Genomic DNA, 18,969 nt, shown 5'->3' on the forward strand with positions numbered 1-18,969 from the left:
TGTGAAATCTCTCCCTGACATCTCTGGGGGACTTTAGTGTCTCTGAACAAAACCCTTTAGCTTTTAGGCCAGAGCTGTATGGTTCACTGCATTGAGGTGTAGTGTAGATCGCTACCCCCTCCTGCTTCTTGTGTGAGAGAAAATGCTGGAATCAAGAATATGGTCTCACTCATATAAAAGTACTCTCCTCCTGACATCGACTGACAGTGTGTTTTGAATTATGGATGAGCTAAATGTGAAATCATGAGCGAGGTCTTTGAGCTAGTTAGTTGTAAGTAGAGGAGGCTGTGTGACATGGTACTCAGCTGTGCGATATTTGCTTGCACTATACACATTACATACATTTGAAATGTTACATGTGAAATCAAGTCAAATTATACAAAGTAATGTCCAAATTATTGTCAAGACAATAGCTATGTCAAGGAAGGAACCTATCTGACCTACAGTGGCTTGCGAAAGTAATCACCTCCCTTGGCATTTTTCCTATTTTGTTGCCTTACACCCTGGAATTAAAATATATTTGGGGGGGGGGGGGTTGTATCATTTGATTTACACAACCTGCCTACCACTTTGAAGATGCAAGATATTTTTTTATTGTGAAACAAACAAGAAATAAGACAAAAAAACTGAAAACCTGAACATGCATAACTATTCACCCCACCCAAAGGCAATATTTTGTAGAGCCACCTTTTGCAGCAATTACAGCTGCAAGTCTCTTTGGGTATGTCTCTATAAGCTTGGCACATCTAGCCACTGGGATTTTTGCCCATTCTTCAAGGCAAAACTGCTCCAGCTCCTTCAAGTTGGATTGGTTCCGCTGGTGTACAGCAAACTTTAAGTCATACCACAGATTCTCAATTGGATTGAGGTCTGGGCTTTGACTAGGTCATTCCAAGAGATTTCAATGTTTTCCCTTAATCAACTCAAGTGTTGCTTTAGCAGTTTGCTTGGGGTCATTGTCCTGCTGCAAGGTGAACCTCCGTCTCAGTCTCAAATCTCTGGAAGCCTGAAACAGGTTTCCCACAAGAATTTCTATGTATTTAGCACCATCAATCATTCCTTCAATTCTGACCAGTTTCCCATTCCGTGCCGATGGGAAACTGCCACATGGTGTTCTCGGGGTGATGAGAGTTGTTGGGTTTGCGCCAGACATAGCGTTTTCCTTGATGGCCAAAAAGCTCCATTTTAGTCTCATCTGACCCGAGTACCTTCTTCCATATGTTTGGGGAGTCTCCCACATTTCTTTTGGTGAACACCAAACATGTTTACTTATTTTTTTCTGGCAGTCTTCCGTAAAGCCCAGCTCTGTGGAATGTACGGCTTAAAGTAGTCCTATGGACAGATACTTCAATCTCTGCTGTGGAGTTTTGCAGCTCCTTCAGGGTTATTTTTGGTCTCTTTATTGCCTCTCTGATTAATGCCCTCCTTGCCTGGTCCGTGAGTTTTGGTGGGCGGCCCTCTCTTGGCAGGTTTTTGCGGTGCCATATTCATTCCATTTTTTTTATTATGGATTTAATGGTGCTCCGTGGAATGATCAAAGTTTCAGATATTTTTTTATAACCCAAACCTGATCTGTACTTCTCCACAACTTTGTCCCTGACCTGTTTGGAGAGCTCCTTGGTCTTCATAGTGTCGCTTGCTTGGTGATGCCCTTTGCTTAGTGGTGTTGCAGACTCTGGGGCCTTTCAGAACAGGTGTACATATACTGAGATCATGTGACAGATCATGTGACACATAGAGTGCACACAGGTGGACTTTCTTTAACTAATTATGTGACTTCGAAAGGCAATTGGTTGCACCAGATCTTATTTAGGGGCTTCATAGCAAAGGGGGTGAATACATATACACGCGCCACTTTTCAGTTTAAAAAAAAAAATACATGTATTAAAAAAAAATGTTATTTCACTTCACCAATTTTGACTATTTTGTGTATGTCCATTACATGAAATCCAAATAAAAATCCATTTAAATTACAGGTTGTAATGCAACAAAATAGGAAAAATGCCAAGGGGGTGAATACTTTTGCAAGGCACTGTATCTAGTCTCCACTTAGGTTTTTACTGAATATTGTACATCTGAGAGGGTTTAAGAAGGGAATGGTCCATGATTTCCTGATAATCCTCCATGTGATTCGGTTTCCCTCCCTGAGGATTTATGCTTCACAAAGCAACAGAATGAGATGGAAAATATGCAATTGTCACCCTCAACTGCACACTGAGATACAGAACTCAGAATTAGCCAATTCAGGCATATTGAGGACACCAATGACTGTAAAGTAATTGGAAAGGTGTTAAAATAGCAGAAGACCGACTGGGCACAGACGTCAATTCAACGTCTATTCCACATTGGTTCAATGTAATTTCATCAAAATGACTTTGAAATAATGTTTATTCTCTTCACTGGATATTATTTGGCATCTACTGGAATCCCATTCATTTTAGTCCTTAGCCAAGACTGTCCCCGCTTCTTACGGAATCAAACCATGTTGTAAACTGTGATGATTTGATCATTTATGGCTCTTACAAGAATGGATCAGTCACAGCTAATGAATATGTTCTCATTTTTGTTTCCTTTCGTATAGATACAATGGAGAGCTGCCAAAGACTGAATATCATAATTGGAGAAATGGAAGAGTAGTAGTGCGACTGCAATTCGGGCAATTCACACCAAGATGGCGGCCCACCGGATCATCAGAGGGACCAACAGTAACCATGTTCTCCCTCGCTGCAAATCGGAGGGCACGCTCATTGATCTCAACGAAGGGCTCTCTGAGGCTAGCCTCACAGATGTCAAAGGTCAGGATTCAATACTGACTAATGTACCAGACAGTTATTCAGCATTTAAAGATATACTGATTTAAATGTAAATTGAGGATGAATTGAGAATGTTTATGTGAATTTTTGATCTTCTTTTTTCTTTTCATCCAGTGCCTTCTTCCAGTGCCTTACGGCTGGACAATTCAGCCTCCCTCGTAACTGCTCGTGAAGTCGTCGCCATCAAGGACTACTGCCCATCTAGCTTTACCACTTTAAAGTTTTCCAAAGGTGACCGGCTTTATGTGATGGACACGTCGGGTGGAGAGTGGTGGTATGCCCACAACAACACAGAGATGGGCTACATCCCCTCAGCATATGTCCAGCCCATCAACTGTAGAAACTCGTCGCTCGGTGATAGTGGCATGATAGACAATCTAGGGGAGTGTACAGACGAAGTGGCTAAGGAGCTGGATCTCCTAGGGGAGTGGACAGGGGTGTCCGTTAAGACCACTCCTTATTCGCCTTATTTTAACAGCAACCCCTTCTCCCTCCATACCTCCTCCACCAACCCCTTCATCAACAGTGCTCATCTACGTGGTTCTCTGGACCAGAACTGTAATGAGAGGGGAAGGTCCACGGACCTGCTCGTCTTTGACTCCTTGGAATCGTCAGTCTCCCCCTCGGTACCTAACTCTACCTCCAGCAACACCATGATCAATGGCTTCAGTAACTGCAACATCTTTGATATGATGACATCCACCAGCACCAACCAGGACCTACATGTTTTACAGACACTGCGAAGGGATAACCCATTCTTCAGGAGCAAGCGATCGTACAGTTTATCAGAGTTGTCCGTCCTACAGACGCAATCCAACCCCCCTTTGCCTTCTTCCGGGTTCTTCACTGGCCTCAAGGCTCCCTCGCCAGAGCAGTTTCAGAGCAGGGAGGATTTCAGGACTGCGTGGCTAAACCATCGGAAGCTGGCCAGATCTTGCCATGACCTGGACTCTCTGGGGCAGAGCCCTGGTTGGGGACAGACTCAGCCGGTGGAGACCAACATTGTCTGTAAACTAGACAGTCGTGGAGGGGCCGTTCAGCTCCCAGACACCCAGATCAGCGTCCATGTCCCTGAGGGACACGTGGGTCCTGAAGACACCCAGCAGATCTCCATGAAGGCCCTACTGGACCCTCCACTGGAGCTGAACAATGACCACTGCTCCACGGTCAGCCCAGTGGTGGAAATCAAACTGTCCAACATGGATACCAAGTCCTTCATCACTCTGGAGATGACTGTGTCCGTGACGGTGAAGAAAGACAGCGGTCAGGTAGCCGAGGTGCTCTGCGTCCGGAGTGACTGCAAGGAGGGACCCTATATAATCATCCCACATGCCTACCTATACAAGGACACAGTACAAGTCCAGTTGGATAACTTGGAGCCGTGTATGTACGTGGTGGTAGTGGTGCAGGCCCAGCACGTCAACCTTAATACAACTGTATGGGACAATGTGTTGAAGAAAGTCACCCTGGGTGTCTATGGGCCCAAGCACATCCATCCTTCGTTCAAGACGGTCGTGGCCCTATTTGGGCATGACTGTGCCCCTAACACCCTACTGGTGAGTGAGGTGGGGAAGCAGGCCCACTCCGCCCCTCCAGTGGCGCTCACGCTGTGGGGGAAGCATCAGTTTTTTCTGGGACGGCCCCAGGACCTCCAGGTTGGTCTATACTCCAACATGTCTAACTATATGATCAAGGCTAATGAGCAAGCCCGGATTATTCGGGGCTTCCAGGTCAAACTGGGGAAGGTTAGCCGACTCATTTACATGATCACATCCAACAACCCTGAAGAGATCTCAGACTTCACCTTGCAGGTCCAGGTCAAAGATTGCTTGGACTGTATCCTGGCTCAGTTCTGCGTCCAAACACCGCAACCGCCTCCAAAGAGTGTAGCGCGGAACTCCGGCCAAAGGAGGTTCCTGAAGAAGAAAGAGGTGGTGGGTAAGATTCTTCTGTCACCTCTGGCCATCACTGCCAAATATCCACAGTTTCAGGAGCGCTGCATCACCAACCTGAAGTTTGGCAAGTTGCTCAAAACTGTGATCAGGCAAAACAAGAGCACATACCTGTTGGAATACAAGAAGGGAGACGTGATCGCATTGCTGAGTGAGGAGAAAATCAAACTACGAGGACAACTGTGGACCAAAGAGTGGTATATTGGATATTATCAGGGAAAGACCGGTCTTGTTCACGCGAAAAACGTTCTGGTTTTGGGGAAAGTCAAGCCTATTTATTTCTGTGGTCCGGACCTCACGACTACCGTGCTAGTGGAGGAGATTCTGAAGCCTTGCAAATTTCTCACATACATCTACGCCTCTGTGAGGACGGTACTCATGGAGAACATAGGGAACTGGAAGGCCTTTGCAGACGCGCTGGGATATGGGAACTTACCTTTGTCTTATTTCTGTCGGACTGAACCGGACAACGAGCCTGAGAAGGTTGCGTCGGTTCTGGAGAAGCTCAAGGAGGACTGCACTAACATGGACATCAAGGAGAGAAAGACCTTCCAGAAGGAACTCATGACAGTACGTTTGTGTGTGTGTGTGTTTGTCTCTCTGTCTCTCTCTCGCTCTGATGTGTGTGTGTGTGTGTGTGTGTGTGTGTGTGTGTGTGTGTGTGTGTGTGTGTGTGTGTGTGTGTGTGTGTGTGTGTGTGTGTGTGTGTGTGTTTGGAAACCCCTCACCGTGCACATTGTACATCTTAGGCTGTAGAAGCTATTCAAATGTAAAAAAAAAATTGCAAATTCAACTTTCACCTGGAAATGTATAGTGCTTCTGAGTTTATTTCCTATTTTCCACCAGTAGCAGATGTTGACATGGTGTTCCCATTCTGTCAGAGTCAATGGGCTGTGATGTACTGTGAGATGGGGGGCTGATATGTTACTGTACTCAGCTTATTCAGTCACCTGTGGTAAGCAGTTTTCCTTATCGCCTCAGGGTGCCTTAAGAGTAGGTCTACTTGTTGGGAGAATACGTGTGGTGTGACTTACAATGCACAAAAACACAGCTACTTCACCTCCTTCAGTGCAACTCCGAGACTGAGACACAAACAGAGACGACAATATCCTGAGAGAATCTCCACAAAGCAGGCAGGGTTGCTGTTGTGACAGAAAGTGTTGACTCAACATGCCTCCCACTCCCTCTCGAGAGAGTCTCCAGTCACCCTTGTCCTTTTAAAGTTTTAGACAGAAGTGCTTGGTAATGTAACTATACCCCACATTGCATCTATCTCAAACAGGCAACAGTTGCTTGAATTTGGATCTGTGGAGAAATTGGATCTGTCTGTGAAAGTGAGGTTGATGTCTTTTTCACAATGCTTGCTTCTGTAAACATCTTATCAGTAAGAGCTAGCATATATCAGTTTATTTTGACATGAAATATAATAGTTGTCTATGCCTTTCAATGGTATTCTGATCAAAGGCAGGCTAGAATTCAAACAAGCAACCATTTTTCTGCCATCAGGCATGATAAACTGAGTAGACAAAGGGATGACGATGGATTGGTCCCAGAAAGCAATGAGCCATGCCCAAAGCCCTCGTACCACCCTTCCTCACACACACACACACACACACACACACACACACACACACACACACACACACACACACACACACACACACACACACACACACACACACACATTATTTATGGTGGACACACAGATCTGTTTAATATGCCCACTAGCCTGGGAGTAACCTAACGTAGCAAGCGTAAAAGAAAACATATGAGTGGATTTCCCACATCCGGTTTTCAGTAGAAAAGGAAGCTAGGTTGAATTAGCTGTATCCCTGAAACCTGGAGGCATCTGGTTGTTGGCAACTCTGCTAATGGTGGCCTGGAAGCGGTCTTTGAATTACTGTAGATCCATGTCTTATCTTTTCATTCCAGCCAGTCCTGATAGCCTTCTAGCCGCTGTAGAAACAGAGTGTTGTTGCATATCCTGATCAGGCCAAGACACACCAGATATAACATCAGTGACACAGCTGTTGGTCCATACTGATCCCTGAAATACTGTACATTAGAGGAGGATCTTGAGGACCATTGATATTGCTGTGTTGTAGTCTACAGATGCCGTGTCTTACTTTGATCCTCCTGTTGTTACAGGAATTTTCCTGCACCGCAAGAAGAAATGCAAAACGTGTAATGTAGTCGAGGTTTAAAAAGGCTTCTAAAGTTAGTAATTTCCTTGATTTGCCCTAATGAAAAATGTATCAACCCCTATACATTTCTTTCATTAATTATATTCCACATAAGAATTCACATTTCCTGTTGCTACAGGATTATTTATCTACTGTGTGAAACTGGCTCAAATTAAGATACGAGATCTGTATAAAGGTTTGTGTGGGGGAGATGGTTGTACTAAGGTTTGACAATATTGCAGCACATTATGTCATTATAGTGAGAGTCTATGGTGAGAGTTATGTGGTTTTTCTGTTGTTCTGTGGCCATTCTGTGGTTCTGTGGCCTTTGGTGACCTTAATCTCACACAGTAGTAATTACTTCTCTGGACTAAAAGTGTTAATCAAAAAGTGTGTGCAAGAACTAAACTAAGGAGCTTTAAAGCTCAGTTAGTAGGCATTGTTAGACAGAACAGAACCATGGTTAGGTCATATGCTTGTCTGAATTAACACAACAACAAAAAATACACTACATGACCAAAGGTATGTGGACACCTGCTCGTCAAACATCTCATTCCAAAGTCATGGGCATTAATATGGAGTTGATCCCCCCCCCCCCCCCATTTGTTGCTATAACAGCCTCCACTCTTCTGGGAAGGCTTTCCACTAGATGTTGGAATATTGCTGCGGGGACTTGCTTCCATTCAGCCACAAGAACATTATTGAGGTCGGGCACTGATGTTTGAACTCAACGTTCCAATTCATCCCAAAAGTGTTCGATGAGAATGAGGTCAGGGCTCTGTGCAGGCCAGTCAAGTTCTTCCAGACCGATCTCAATAAACCATTTCTGTGGACTTTGCTTTGTGCACAGGGGCATTGCTATGCTGAAACAGGAAAGGGCCTTCCCTTTAAGGCGTTGACGTGACGTTGCTTCCAGAGGCAGTTTGGAACCCGGTAGTGAGTGTTTTAACTGAGGACAGATGATTTTTACACGCTATGCGCTTCAGCACTCAGAGGTCCCGTTCTGTGAGCTTGTGTGGCCTATCTCTTCGTGGCTGAGCCATTGTTGCTCCTAGACCTATCCACTTCACAATAACAGCATTTACAGTTGACCAGGATAGCTCCAGCAGGGCAGAAATTTGACAAACTGACTTGTTGGAAAGGTGATATCCTATGACGGGGCCACTATGAAAGTCACTGAGCTCTTCAGTACAGGCCATTCTACTGATAATGTTTGTGTATGGAGATTGCATGGCTGTGTGCTCAATTTTATACACCCGTCAGCAACGGGTGTGGCTGAAATAGCCGAATCCACAAATATGAAATTGTGTCCACATACTTTTGTATATATAGTGCAGCTGATTATTATATAAAAGTCTCTTAGTAGAAGATAACCGAGATGATCACTTATCAGCCAAGTGGCCTATGATTCAAATTCCTCATAAAGCGTTCATTCACAGGTGTGACCACCATATCCATAGCTCTGTCGAGCCTAAACAACGCTGTGCTCTATGGGATTTACTAGCCTGCCTTCCCTTTTTTTCTGAGTCGCTAGCATGGTCTGACAGGTGTTTGTCAGTTGAAATGTGAGGAGAGGAAAGGAGACATTGGTCAGGCCAGATCGCAGGCCAGGGGGGGGGGGGGGGGGGTTGAGCGACCAACGCAAACTGACACCGCTAAGAATTCTCAATGTGAAGGATGGCGTTGCACAGGTAGTAGACAATTGAAATGCCATCCCACTGCTCATCACTGAAATAGATCCCAACGGCCAACCAGAAAGACAGAGAGAGACACCTGCAGACTCCACAGAGTAGCTAGACATTAGGCTATACAAGTGGACTGCTTTTCTCTCATCAATGAATATCACATGAGGATCTCTATGGGTAGCAGAAAGACCCCTCCAGATTCTTTCTTTCTTTAACCTTTATTTACACGGGGTGTCGTATTGAGACCCAGATCTCTTTGACAAATGATCCCTGTAATACTACAGTACACATATAAAAGACCCATTATAGTCAAAAACATGATATCCCTGTGTTTTATATACAGTCGAAGTCAGAAGTTTACATACACCTTGGCCAAATACATTTAAACTTCGTTTTTCACAATTCCTGACATTTAATCCTAGTAAAAATTGCCAGTTTTAGGTCAATTAGGATTACCACCTTATTTTAAGAATGTGAAATGTCAGTATAGTAGAGAGAAAGATTTATTTCAGCTTTTATGTATTTCATCACATTCCCAGTGGGTCAGAAGTTTACATACAGTCAATTAGTATTTGGTAGCATTGCCTTTAAATTGTTTAACTTGGGTCAAACGTTTCAGGTAGACTTCCACAAGCTTCCCACAATAAGTTGGGTGAATTTTGGCCCATTCCTCCTGACAGAGCTGGTGTAACTGAGTCAGGTTTGTAGGCCTCCTTGCTCGCACACGCTTTTTCAGTTCTGCCCACATATTGTCTATAGGATTGAGGTCAGGGCTTTGTGATGGCCACTCCAATACCTTGACTTTGTTGTCCTTTGCCACAACTTTGGAAGTATGCTTGGGGTCATTGACCATTTGGAAGACCCATTTGTGACCAAGCTTTAACTTCCTGACTGATGTCTTGAGATGTTGCTTCAATATATCCACATACTTTTCCTGCCTCATGACGCCATCTATTTTGTGAAGTGCACCAGTCCCTCCTGCAGCAAAGCACCCCCACAACATGATGCTGTCACCCCCGTGCCTCATGGTTGGGATGGTGTACTTCGGCTTGCAAGCCTCCCCCTTTTTCCTCCAAACATAACAATGGTCATTATGGCCAAACAGTTCTATTTTTGTTTCATCAGACCAGAGGACATTTCTCCAAAAAGTACAAGCTTTTTTTATGGTGGTTTTGGAGCAGCGGCTTCTTCCTTGCTGAGCGGCCTTTCAGGTTATGCCGATATGACTCGTTTTACTGTGCATATAGATACTTTTGTACCTGTTTCCTCCAGCGTCTTCACAAGGTCCTTTGCTGTTGTTCTGGGATTGATTTGCACTTTTCGCACCAAAGCACGTTCAACTCTAGGAGACAGAATGCGTCTCCTTCCTAAGCGGTATGATGGCTGCGTGGTACCATGGTGTTTATACTTGCATACTATTGTTTGTACAGATGAACGTGGTACCTTCCGGCGTTTGGAAATAGCTCCCAAGGATGACCAGACTTGTGGAGGTCTACAATATTTTTTCTGAGGTCTTGGTTGATTTCTTTTTATTTTTCCATGATGTCAAGCAAAGAGGCACTGAGTTTGAAGGTATGCCTTGAAATACATCCACAGGTACACCTCCAATTGACTCAAATGATGTCAATTAGCCTATCAGACGCTTCTAAAGCCATGACATAACATTTTTGAATTTTCCAAGCCGTTTAAATACACAGTCATCTTAGTGTATGCAAACTTCTGGCCCACTTGAATAGTGATACAGTGAATTATAAGTGAAATAATCTGTCTGTAAACAATTGTTGGAAAAATTACTTGTGCCATGCACAAAGTAGATGTCCTAACTGACTTGCCAGAACTATAGTTTGTTAACAAGAAATTTGTGGAGTGGTTGAAAAATGAGGTTTAATGACTCCAACCTAAGTGCATGTAAACTTCCGACTTCAACTGTATATATCCGTACTATCAGGTTGGAATAATACTGTGAAATTGTGAAAATGACCAAAATGCCCTTTTATTGTTAGAGATTGAAAAGCCCGCCTGAAATGTCAGCCTATTTTGGTGGGAAGGAGCTCCAAACCTCTCTGCCGTTAACAGCTAGTTTTCTGTTTTGCCCTCCTTACTCAGGCCACTCCCAGACAGTCCTAGCAAAATTATTGCTTCATAAATTGCTCTTTACCAAGAAGCTATTTTTATATATTTTTTTGACCATTTTAATTAAAAATCATCTGTAAATATGAAATGTAATCAATCTTTAAATATGAATTGTGATAAATGAATACAAATTGAAAAAATAAATACATGTAATACATTTTGTGTGTAGTAAGACACTACAAGTTGAGAATGACTTTGCACAGACACTTTTGACAAATAGATATGGCAATGATTTCAGTCACCACTGCCATCATCCTAGGTACTGTACACACCATTAAATGAAATGACTGAAAGTCACCGTTGGGCCTGCTTTCGCTATTTCAAACTACAGAGAAGTTTATAGACTGCTGATGTAGAAACTTTTCCCTCACCTATAAAGTCCCTGGTTGACTTTAATGAGCAGGTTGAGTCCTTGTTACTGTGTTCCCCCCTCCTGTCTCTCCTCTCCCCTGCTGTTAGTCTCAGGGACACTGTGTGTGTGTGTGTGTGTGTGTGTGTGTGTGTGTGTGTGTGTGTGTGTGTGTGTGTGTGTGTGTGTGTGTGTGTGTGTGTGTGCGTGCTCATTTCCCTGCCTTTTAAATGCAGGGAGAAGAGCCAGACAGGCTCATTTGGAATGGAGCTTAGAGAGATAACTGCCTCTGAGAGCTCTGGTGCACAGGGTAAATTTGAGATGTCAGTCATGTCTGTCAGGGCTTTCCCCCAGTGGACATGTGGATCAAGTCAAAGAGATGGAGTAATCCACACACACGCGCACGCACGAACGAACACACTCACACACACACGCACACACACACACACACACACACACACACACACACACACACACACACACACACACACACACACACACACACACACACACACACACAGAGAGACATTTTAAAGGATGTCACTACAGCTTCCTCATTTTCATCAGCCTGCTTACCACTGGCTTTCTGAAGAATGGGAAACTGTCTGAGTGTGCGTGTGCGCAGGCGCACACACACATATAAGATGCGCTTCAGAAAATGTCAGCGAGTTACGTTGTTTTATCACAGGTTTAGATTAAGAGTTGAAACGAGAGGTAAACGTGAATGGCATAAGGCCTTTTGGATTTGGAAGTTTTTATAAGGCTCCATTGAACTCTGGAATGTTTGAAAAATAAATGAGATCACTCAGTGAACTGTGCAGGAGGTCATTCAAAAGAGCTCGATTCCTTTTTATATAGTACCTATCTGAAGATAAAGATAATGGAGTATGACATTACTAGCTATTGGTTTCATAAAAGAGTTCTGCATGAACCATAGTATAGTATCACAAAGTTTTTTGTTTTACTCATGTTATGGGATATAACTTAAGCAGCATTCAAGCATTGTTTATCTGCTGCCATGGAATAAATTACCCAACTCCTCAGCACTGTATGGGAAAAAGACATGTCATTTAGTTTGAGTTTTCCATGACAGGAAGTGATTGAAGGATTATGAAGATAGATGTTGAGTTAAGACGTTTAAAGAGACAGTGATTCAACTAATCTTCCTGCTGGTTGAAGGCTATATGACACAACTGTGACATGGTAACTAGAGTTGTGTTGCAAAGGGCGCTCCATAAGGGTCTGGTCAAAAGTAGTACACTATATTAGGGCCCTCAAACCCAACTCTGGACCTCGAAGCCAGTTCCACACCATTTTTTTCATTGTTCCCCTCTAGTCAGGAACTGATTTAGATCTGGGACACCAGGTGTGTACAATTCGTTATCAGGTAGAACCGAAAACCAATAGGCTTCGAACCTCGTAGGATAAGAGTTGAATACCCCTGATATATGGTATAGGGTGCCATTTGGGACTCACCCTAGTGACTACGCTACCATGTTAACTCCTTGGCCCTGCCTGACCAGTGTCAGATGTTGTGAATGACATAGCATTAGGTCTGTGATTGAACTGAGTCACTCCCCACTGTGTCATTCACAGTTGACTCAGTTGCCAGTGTTGGCAGATGGCGGAAAAATCCGGGCCCAGTAGCCAGACAGGTGGTGGTGATGGAGGGTGTTATGCTGCAGTTCTATTTGAGTAACTTTGACAGAAATTTGAGTTCTGATTCAGCAGTCAGTGCAGAACAGAGGACAGCTCATTAAAACATTGCTGTTCAGAGTCAGGCCAGGTGGCCGAGGTGACTGGAGGAGTACTGGAATGCTTTGAAGACAGTGTATGTGTCCCAGTAGCACCCTATTCCCTATTTAGTGCCCTACTTTTGACCACGGCCCATAGGGGACTTGCCTAGTTAAGCAAAGGTTAAATAAAAAATGTAATAAATGTAAGGCAGTGTTTCCCAACTCCAGTCCTCGAGTATCCCAACATAACCCTGGATGAGCACACCTGATTCAACTATTCATCAAGCCCTAAATGAGTTGAATGAGGTGTGTTTGTCCGGGCTACAACATAAATATATGCTGTTGGGGGTACTGGAAGACTGGAGTTGAGAAACACCGACATAGGGAATAGGATGCCATTTGGGATGCAACAGGCACTCAGCTCCCAGTATGCTTCATTCTCTTTCTGCAAAGCAAACAAATGCTGGCTCTTCTGTTTAGATACAGCACTGTGCAAAATATAGATAGTGTACCTGTCTCAGTAGATCCTGTCAAGTCGCAGGCAAACTCTCCAGAGAGACTTTAAAGTTGAAAAAAACGTTTATGTATTATCTGCTTTGTAAGATATAGTGGTGAAAAATACGCGGCCTCTTATTGGCGGGCTTAACTGGTTGGCTCAGACTTGAAAACATGAGTTCCTGTACATAAAACATATTGTTTTTTATTGGGTTGTACTTTCCATTATCCTTTGATATTATATAGCCCTCCTGGGTTGTAGCCTACACAGTGCAGACATGCTGTGTGTCAGCCCACCTCCTCGTGGGATCCTGATAGACTTGATTTACTGTCTCTCTGTTTCTTTCACCCCCTGTTCGTCTGTGGTGTTTCTGGCGGAGAGAGGAGGGGATTACTAGTGTATTTTCTCTGGCCTCCTGGTTTTATTCTCGTTCAACACATATGTGTGTCTGTGTGGTAAGACCTAGAGAGGCTCTTGTGAATCATGCTCTAATTCACCCTCGAGAGTTCACAGCAGGCTTTATAGAGAGTCGGGAGGGATAGTGTAGCCGTAGTTAGAGACGCAAATGTATTGTATCAAGACAATACCCTGGCCCCCTAATGCTGTTCCTCCCCACTCCTTTCACTATGTCTAGAGAGTCATGTCTTTACCCCCTTTAATGGTGAACACCATGTGACACAATGGTGTGTCATTGCTGATCTTTTGGGGTGTGTTTTTTGAACTGTTGTGTCCTAGCTAAATGTTGTCTTCGGTTGTCGACGACTTATGCTCCAGCAGGAATTCAAAGCCTGAATTAGTAAATCAAGTGGTCTTTGTGTGGCCTTTCTTCTAGGCCCTGTTGAAGATGGACTGCCAGGGTCTGGTGGCCAGGCTGATCATGGACTTTGTCCTGCTGACCACGGCCGTGGAGGTGGCCCCGCGCTGGAGGGAGCTGGCTGAGAAGCTGGCCCGGGTAAACAAGCAGCAGATGGAGCAATATGAGGCTCCGCACAGGGACAAGAACGGCCTGGTGGACAATGAGGTGAGATTATCAGCCCATTACTTCTAGGTACTGTAACGTTTACTGGGTTTGACTGGTGTTGGCTGCCTCAGACCGGTAATCAAAATGGACGTGAGAAAATGCTAACCCTGCCATCTGGTTCTTGTGTGCAGTGTTCTTTCATATCAGCCAGTCAGACTTGACCTTAGAAGCGCATTTGGAATGATTCTCTGTCCCCTCTGTTGATCTTAAAGGGTTTTATGAGTACATTGGATTGATTGTTTGTTCTATGAAAGTCAATTGATTGATTTTATGTTGACAGTCAATGTGGAAGCCAGCCTATGACTTCCTGCTGACCTGGGCGGCCCAAATTGGGGACAGCTACCGGGACGTGATCCAGGAGCTGCACCTGGGCCTGGACCGGATGAAGAATCCTATAACCAAGCGCTGGAAGCACCTCACCGGAACCCTCATTCTGGTCAACAGCCTAGATACGTTACGCAGCTCTGCCTTCAGCCCTGTAGGACAGGGGGACTATGCCATTTGATCTGAACCCAGTCTGAAATGGCATCCTATTCCCTAAATAGGCTGTGTTTTCCACTAATTGGTCATTTGGCCAGTCACATCAGATCTTTTCACATCCGATCTTTTTCAGAGCTGATCTGATTGGTCAAAAGACCAATTAGTGAACAAAAGATCAGAGTTGGGCTGCCTGTGTAAATGCAGGCATAGTAGGCCACACATTTTTTGGCTGGAGCCTGGTCAGAAGTAATGCACTTTGTAGGAAGTAGTGAGTCTCAGGAGCCGTCTGAGGGGTGATTCCTAACTCCCACTGGCGTGAAACGTTAACTTAGTCATGCATTGATGTCAGTGGGAGATTAGGTGAGCGTTTGGTTTAACTTGAAGTTAGAGTTCACACCCAGCGATTTTTGAAGCTATGTCAGAAATGGTACCCTATTCCCGACATAGTAGTGCACTAGTTTTTGCAAGAACCTGGTCAAAAGTAGTGCGATATATAGCGAATAGTGTGCCATTTAGGATGCACATTGAGTCTCTGGAGCTTGGCACTATGGATCCAGCAGGACTACTACTGGTATCCTCCCGCCCTCAGGATGACCAATCACCAATCGGACCTTGACCGTAGCTGTTATTCCTTGAGCTTTCAACTCTTGACCCTGCTCCCATCCTGTTGCACAGGACTACAATGGTTTGTAACCAGTAACCACCACTTCACACAGAGCACATGTTACTGTAGGTCTGTTTCTCTAGCGGGTTAAACACTCAACACTCTCATTGGTATTTACAGTAGATTATTATTAAGCCACAATACTGACGTGATTTCTAAAGGGTGGTTTTTAATCTGTATTGTCTTTTGCTACACCTTTTTTTCTACAGAAAGTGGCATAGCACTCGTTTTTATTGCTTTTTTCCTCCACTAATTATATAGATATATTTCGAATGAAAAATGTACAGAAACTTGATTTTTGAAGTGCATTATATTATACCTCTTTGGATTTCTATTTCCATCCCCCTTAAGTGTTCCTGTGCTTCATATCTCTTTTTGACTGCTCTTTGTACTTTTTGCTTGCCAGTTAGGTACTAGCCTAGATCACAGTTCATTGTTCTACACAAAATACTCATAATTTCAGAATAAACCCCCTTTTGGTTAGTTTCCTCTACGTTCACTTTAGGACAAAATGCGTGCCACAAAAAGCTGAATAATAATTACATCATGTATCCAACAAGAATCTTTTCTCTTTGTTTCCTGAAAGTTTAAAAGCAGAATTACCTCACAACATCGTCTCTTCTTTTCATTTGTTTAACCGGCAGTAACGGAATGAACAATTCTTTTGACGAATTAAACTGGCTGTGATGGTTTCAATTGCTTGGTACGCCATTTTAAAGCTTGTGAACTAGTGAAGCCTTTTTGGCCTTGATTTGCTCAGAAATATATTTTGGTTGCTGTTGTTTTGCAGTTTCAATGATACCCTTTATCAATCAAAAGCTCAAACTCTGGAGCTTTGAACCTTCATACAGTCTTTCTCTTTGTGTAACGCTACGGTGTGTTTTCAGTGCAAGAGCTGTGTTTTGTATGTTTTGTGAATGCAGATGAAATGTCAGTAGTATTATTTGCGTAGTTAAATGGTCACACTGGTCTGTGACGGTACCGATTGACAAGTTCTGCACTTCGATGCCTCCATTAGTTGTTGTCTTGACCTGTTGGTTCATATGGACTCAATAAAATGTCTGACAATTCTAAAGTGCCTCTGTCAGGCAGTGTGCAGCTTTCATGGTCGGAATTTGTGTTCCGTGATTCTACATTCACGGACATTATTCAACATGATTTGTCTCAGTGTGGCCCTACACAAAGGAGCACAGTGAAAGAATAGCCTAGGATACAGTGTTTTCTGGTGAGGAGTTATTGGACTCTTGGGCTAGTGGCCAGTTGGCTTGTTTGCTCATTTAAGGCATTCCCAAGCACTTGCATCAGGCTGATTCAGGAGAACAATCTCATACTGAATTGAAATAACACAATTAATTGTAGACTTGCAAAAGTTTTTTTGTGTTCCCATAAAAAAGGTACTTTTAATGAGGTAACTGATTAATGAATTAAGCTAAAACAATTCTGGAATTCATGAAAACACAAAGATATTATAATGAACAACAAATCACAGTAGTATATGGATGGATTAAAAACTGTATGCAACAGGATCTCACACACAAATTTCCAGTCTTGACGTTCGTCCAACTTGCGCCGAGGTCTAATTGCAAGTCAAACGGCAAATTATGCCGTCAAAAAGTGAGATTGGGTTGCAGCGACTGTCTGTTAGTTATATTTGACATTTGAGTCATTTAGCAGATGCTCTTATCCAGAGCGACTTACAGTTGGTGCGTTCATCTTAAGATAGCTAGGTGAGACGACCACATATCTCAGTCGTAGTAAGTCAATTCTTCCTCAATAAAGAAGCTAGCAGCAAAGTCCGTGCTAGCAAGACAAGTGCAACTTTTATTTGTATTTATTTGAAGGTTGAAAAACAGACGGGCTGCGGCATTCTGGATAAGTTGCAGGGGTTTGATGGCACAAGCGGGAGCCCAGCCAACAGATAGTTGCAGTAGTCCAGACGGGATATGACTAGTGCCCGGATTAGGCCCTGCGTCACTAGTTGTTTGAGTTCGTGGGAGGTCTTGGTTGATCTGAGTTCAAGCGATATGAGAGTGGCTACCCAAGCCGAGGCATTGCACATAGTTCAGTAGAAGGATGTTTAAATGTATGTAACTTTCTCTGTGCCCAATATTGAAGGTAGAGCTCTCATTGGAGCCTAGCAAAGGGCACTGCAGCAGTTGAATCAATGTGATTTCCATAGGTCTGATCGAAATGTACCACCCCCTCACCTCTCCACAGTCTGGACAGAGAGAGGACAGGCTCGACGTGCATCTATCAAAAGAGAGGAGGATGAAAGAGAAAGAGGGGGAGCAAAAAAGAGGAGATGGAGAAGAGTGGCCAGACACCAATGCATTCCTAAACGTATAGATCACATCTATTATTGTGTTGCTGTCTGTCCTGTTGCACCTTTATTTAATAATAATGGGGTTAATTAATTAAACTCAATCTATGATAATTATTCCTCCCTAACGGAGACAGACTCCCCGTGATGACAGAGGGGCACCTGCAGTTCCCTTCTTCCTGCTTCCATATGAGTCACCGCGGCGATAAACATTCCTCCCTGCCCGTCGCCTGGTTACAGCTCAATGGCCTTCACCGTGCGTGCTCAGAGAGAGGGTCACACCATTGTCTGGGTTTCGACCCTCTGCTTGTGAATCATGCATAAACCAATGACTGCCCATGAGACATTAAGGCCAGTCCAGACCATACACAGTGTATTGGGACATTGAGGATGGCTGTGAAAGAAATCCTCACGCAAATGCAAAGTACAAATACAAAGCAGGCCTACAATCGTCACTTTCTCAGATAAGCTGAGGAATTGAAGCTTGGGACAGGGAAGGGGCTTAGTTTCCCAGGCCCATGTTTCACCTCATGTGTTATTTTATTTCTCAAATGGTAAATTAACTGTTATAGTCAAAAGAGGTGCCTAGGCTAGTGGGTTTTATAATGGAGGAAGCGTTTTGAGGTAATGATGATGTGATCATTAGTCTACAGATGGAAGATGTTGTGAGCTGAGGGCGAGGCTTGTCCCATTTATTAAATGTTGTTTGATTTCATATCCTGTCTCCCTGGGATCATGAATAATCACCTCTGTCCCTGACTATGTGTGTGTGTGTGTGTGTGCGTGCGCGCGCGTCCGTGCACGTGTGTATGTGACTCCATGGTGTGTGTGCCAGTGTGTCCATGTTCCAGTGTATGTGTGTGTGTGTTCACTCAAAGTACTGTAATTTATAGGGAGGGAGAACATATTGGCTGAATGTGCTGCTTTGATGATTTGCTGTCTCCATGGTAACCTCTCCATATAAACACTTGCCAAGGGAGTGAGCTTGCCTCTGTCTGAGAAGAGGGGGAAAGCACTTGAGTTTCTACTGCCAACAGCCTGACACTGAGGGAGAGAGAGGGGGAGGGCCTAGTCACTCTACAACACTACACACAGTGATCATCGTAAGTCTTGTTGATTTCAATTCAATGCTTCTAC

The 18,969-nt window shown here is 43.9% G+C and overlaps 1 protein-coding gene across 2 annotated transcripts in view; it reads left to right on the forward strand.

Moving 5' to 3' along the window:
- Nucleotides 1-16,587, forward strand: part of LOC110527535 (SH3 domain-binding protein 4-A) — a 27,400-nt gene extending 10,813 nt beyond the window's left edge. For both annotated transcript variants that reach the window (XM_021608878.3, XM_021608879.3), the window contains exons 2-5: nt 2,582-2,795; nt 2,928-5,335; nt 14,180-14,368; nt 14,649-16,587. In XM_021608878.3, the coding sequence (XP_021464553.3) occupies nt 2,672-2,795; nt 2,928-5,335; nt 14,180-14,368; nt 14,649-14,873 (2,946 nt within the window). In that variant the 5' untranslated portion in view covers nt 2,582-2,671 and the 3' untranslated portion in view covers nt 14,874-16,587. The remainder of the gene's footprint in view (nt 1-2,581; nt 2,796-2,927; nt 5,336-14,179; nt 14,369-14,648) is intronic.
- The last annotated feature ends 2,382 nt before the right edge of the window (nt 16,588-18,969 follow it).

This window comes from Oncorhynchus mykiss, chromosome 7 (assembly GCF_057628025.1).
Source record: "Oncorhynchus mykiss isolate SJ-2025 chromosome 7, ASM5762802v1, whole genome shotgun sequence".
Classification (NCBI taxonomy): domain Eukaryota; kingdom Metazoa; phylum Chordata; class Actinopteri; order Salmoniformes; family Salmonidae; genus Oncorhynchus; species Oncorhynchus mykiss.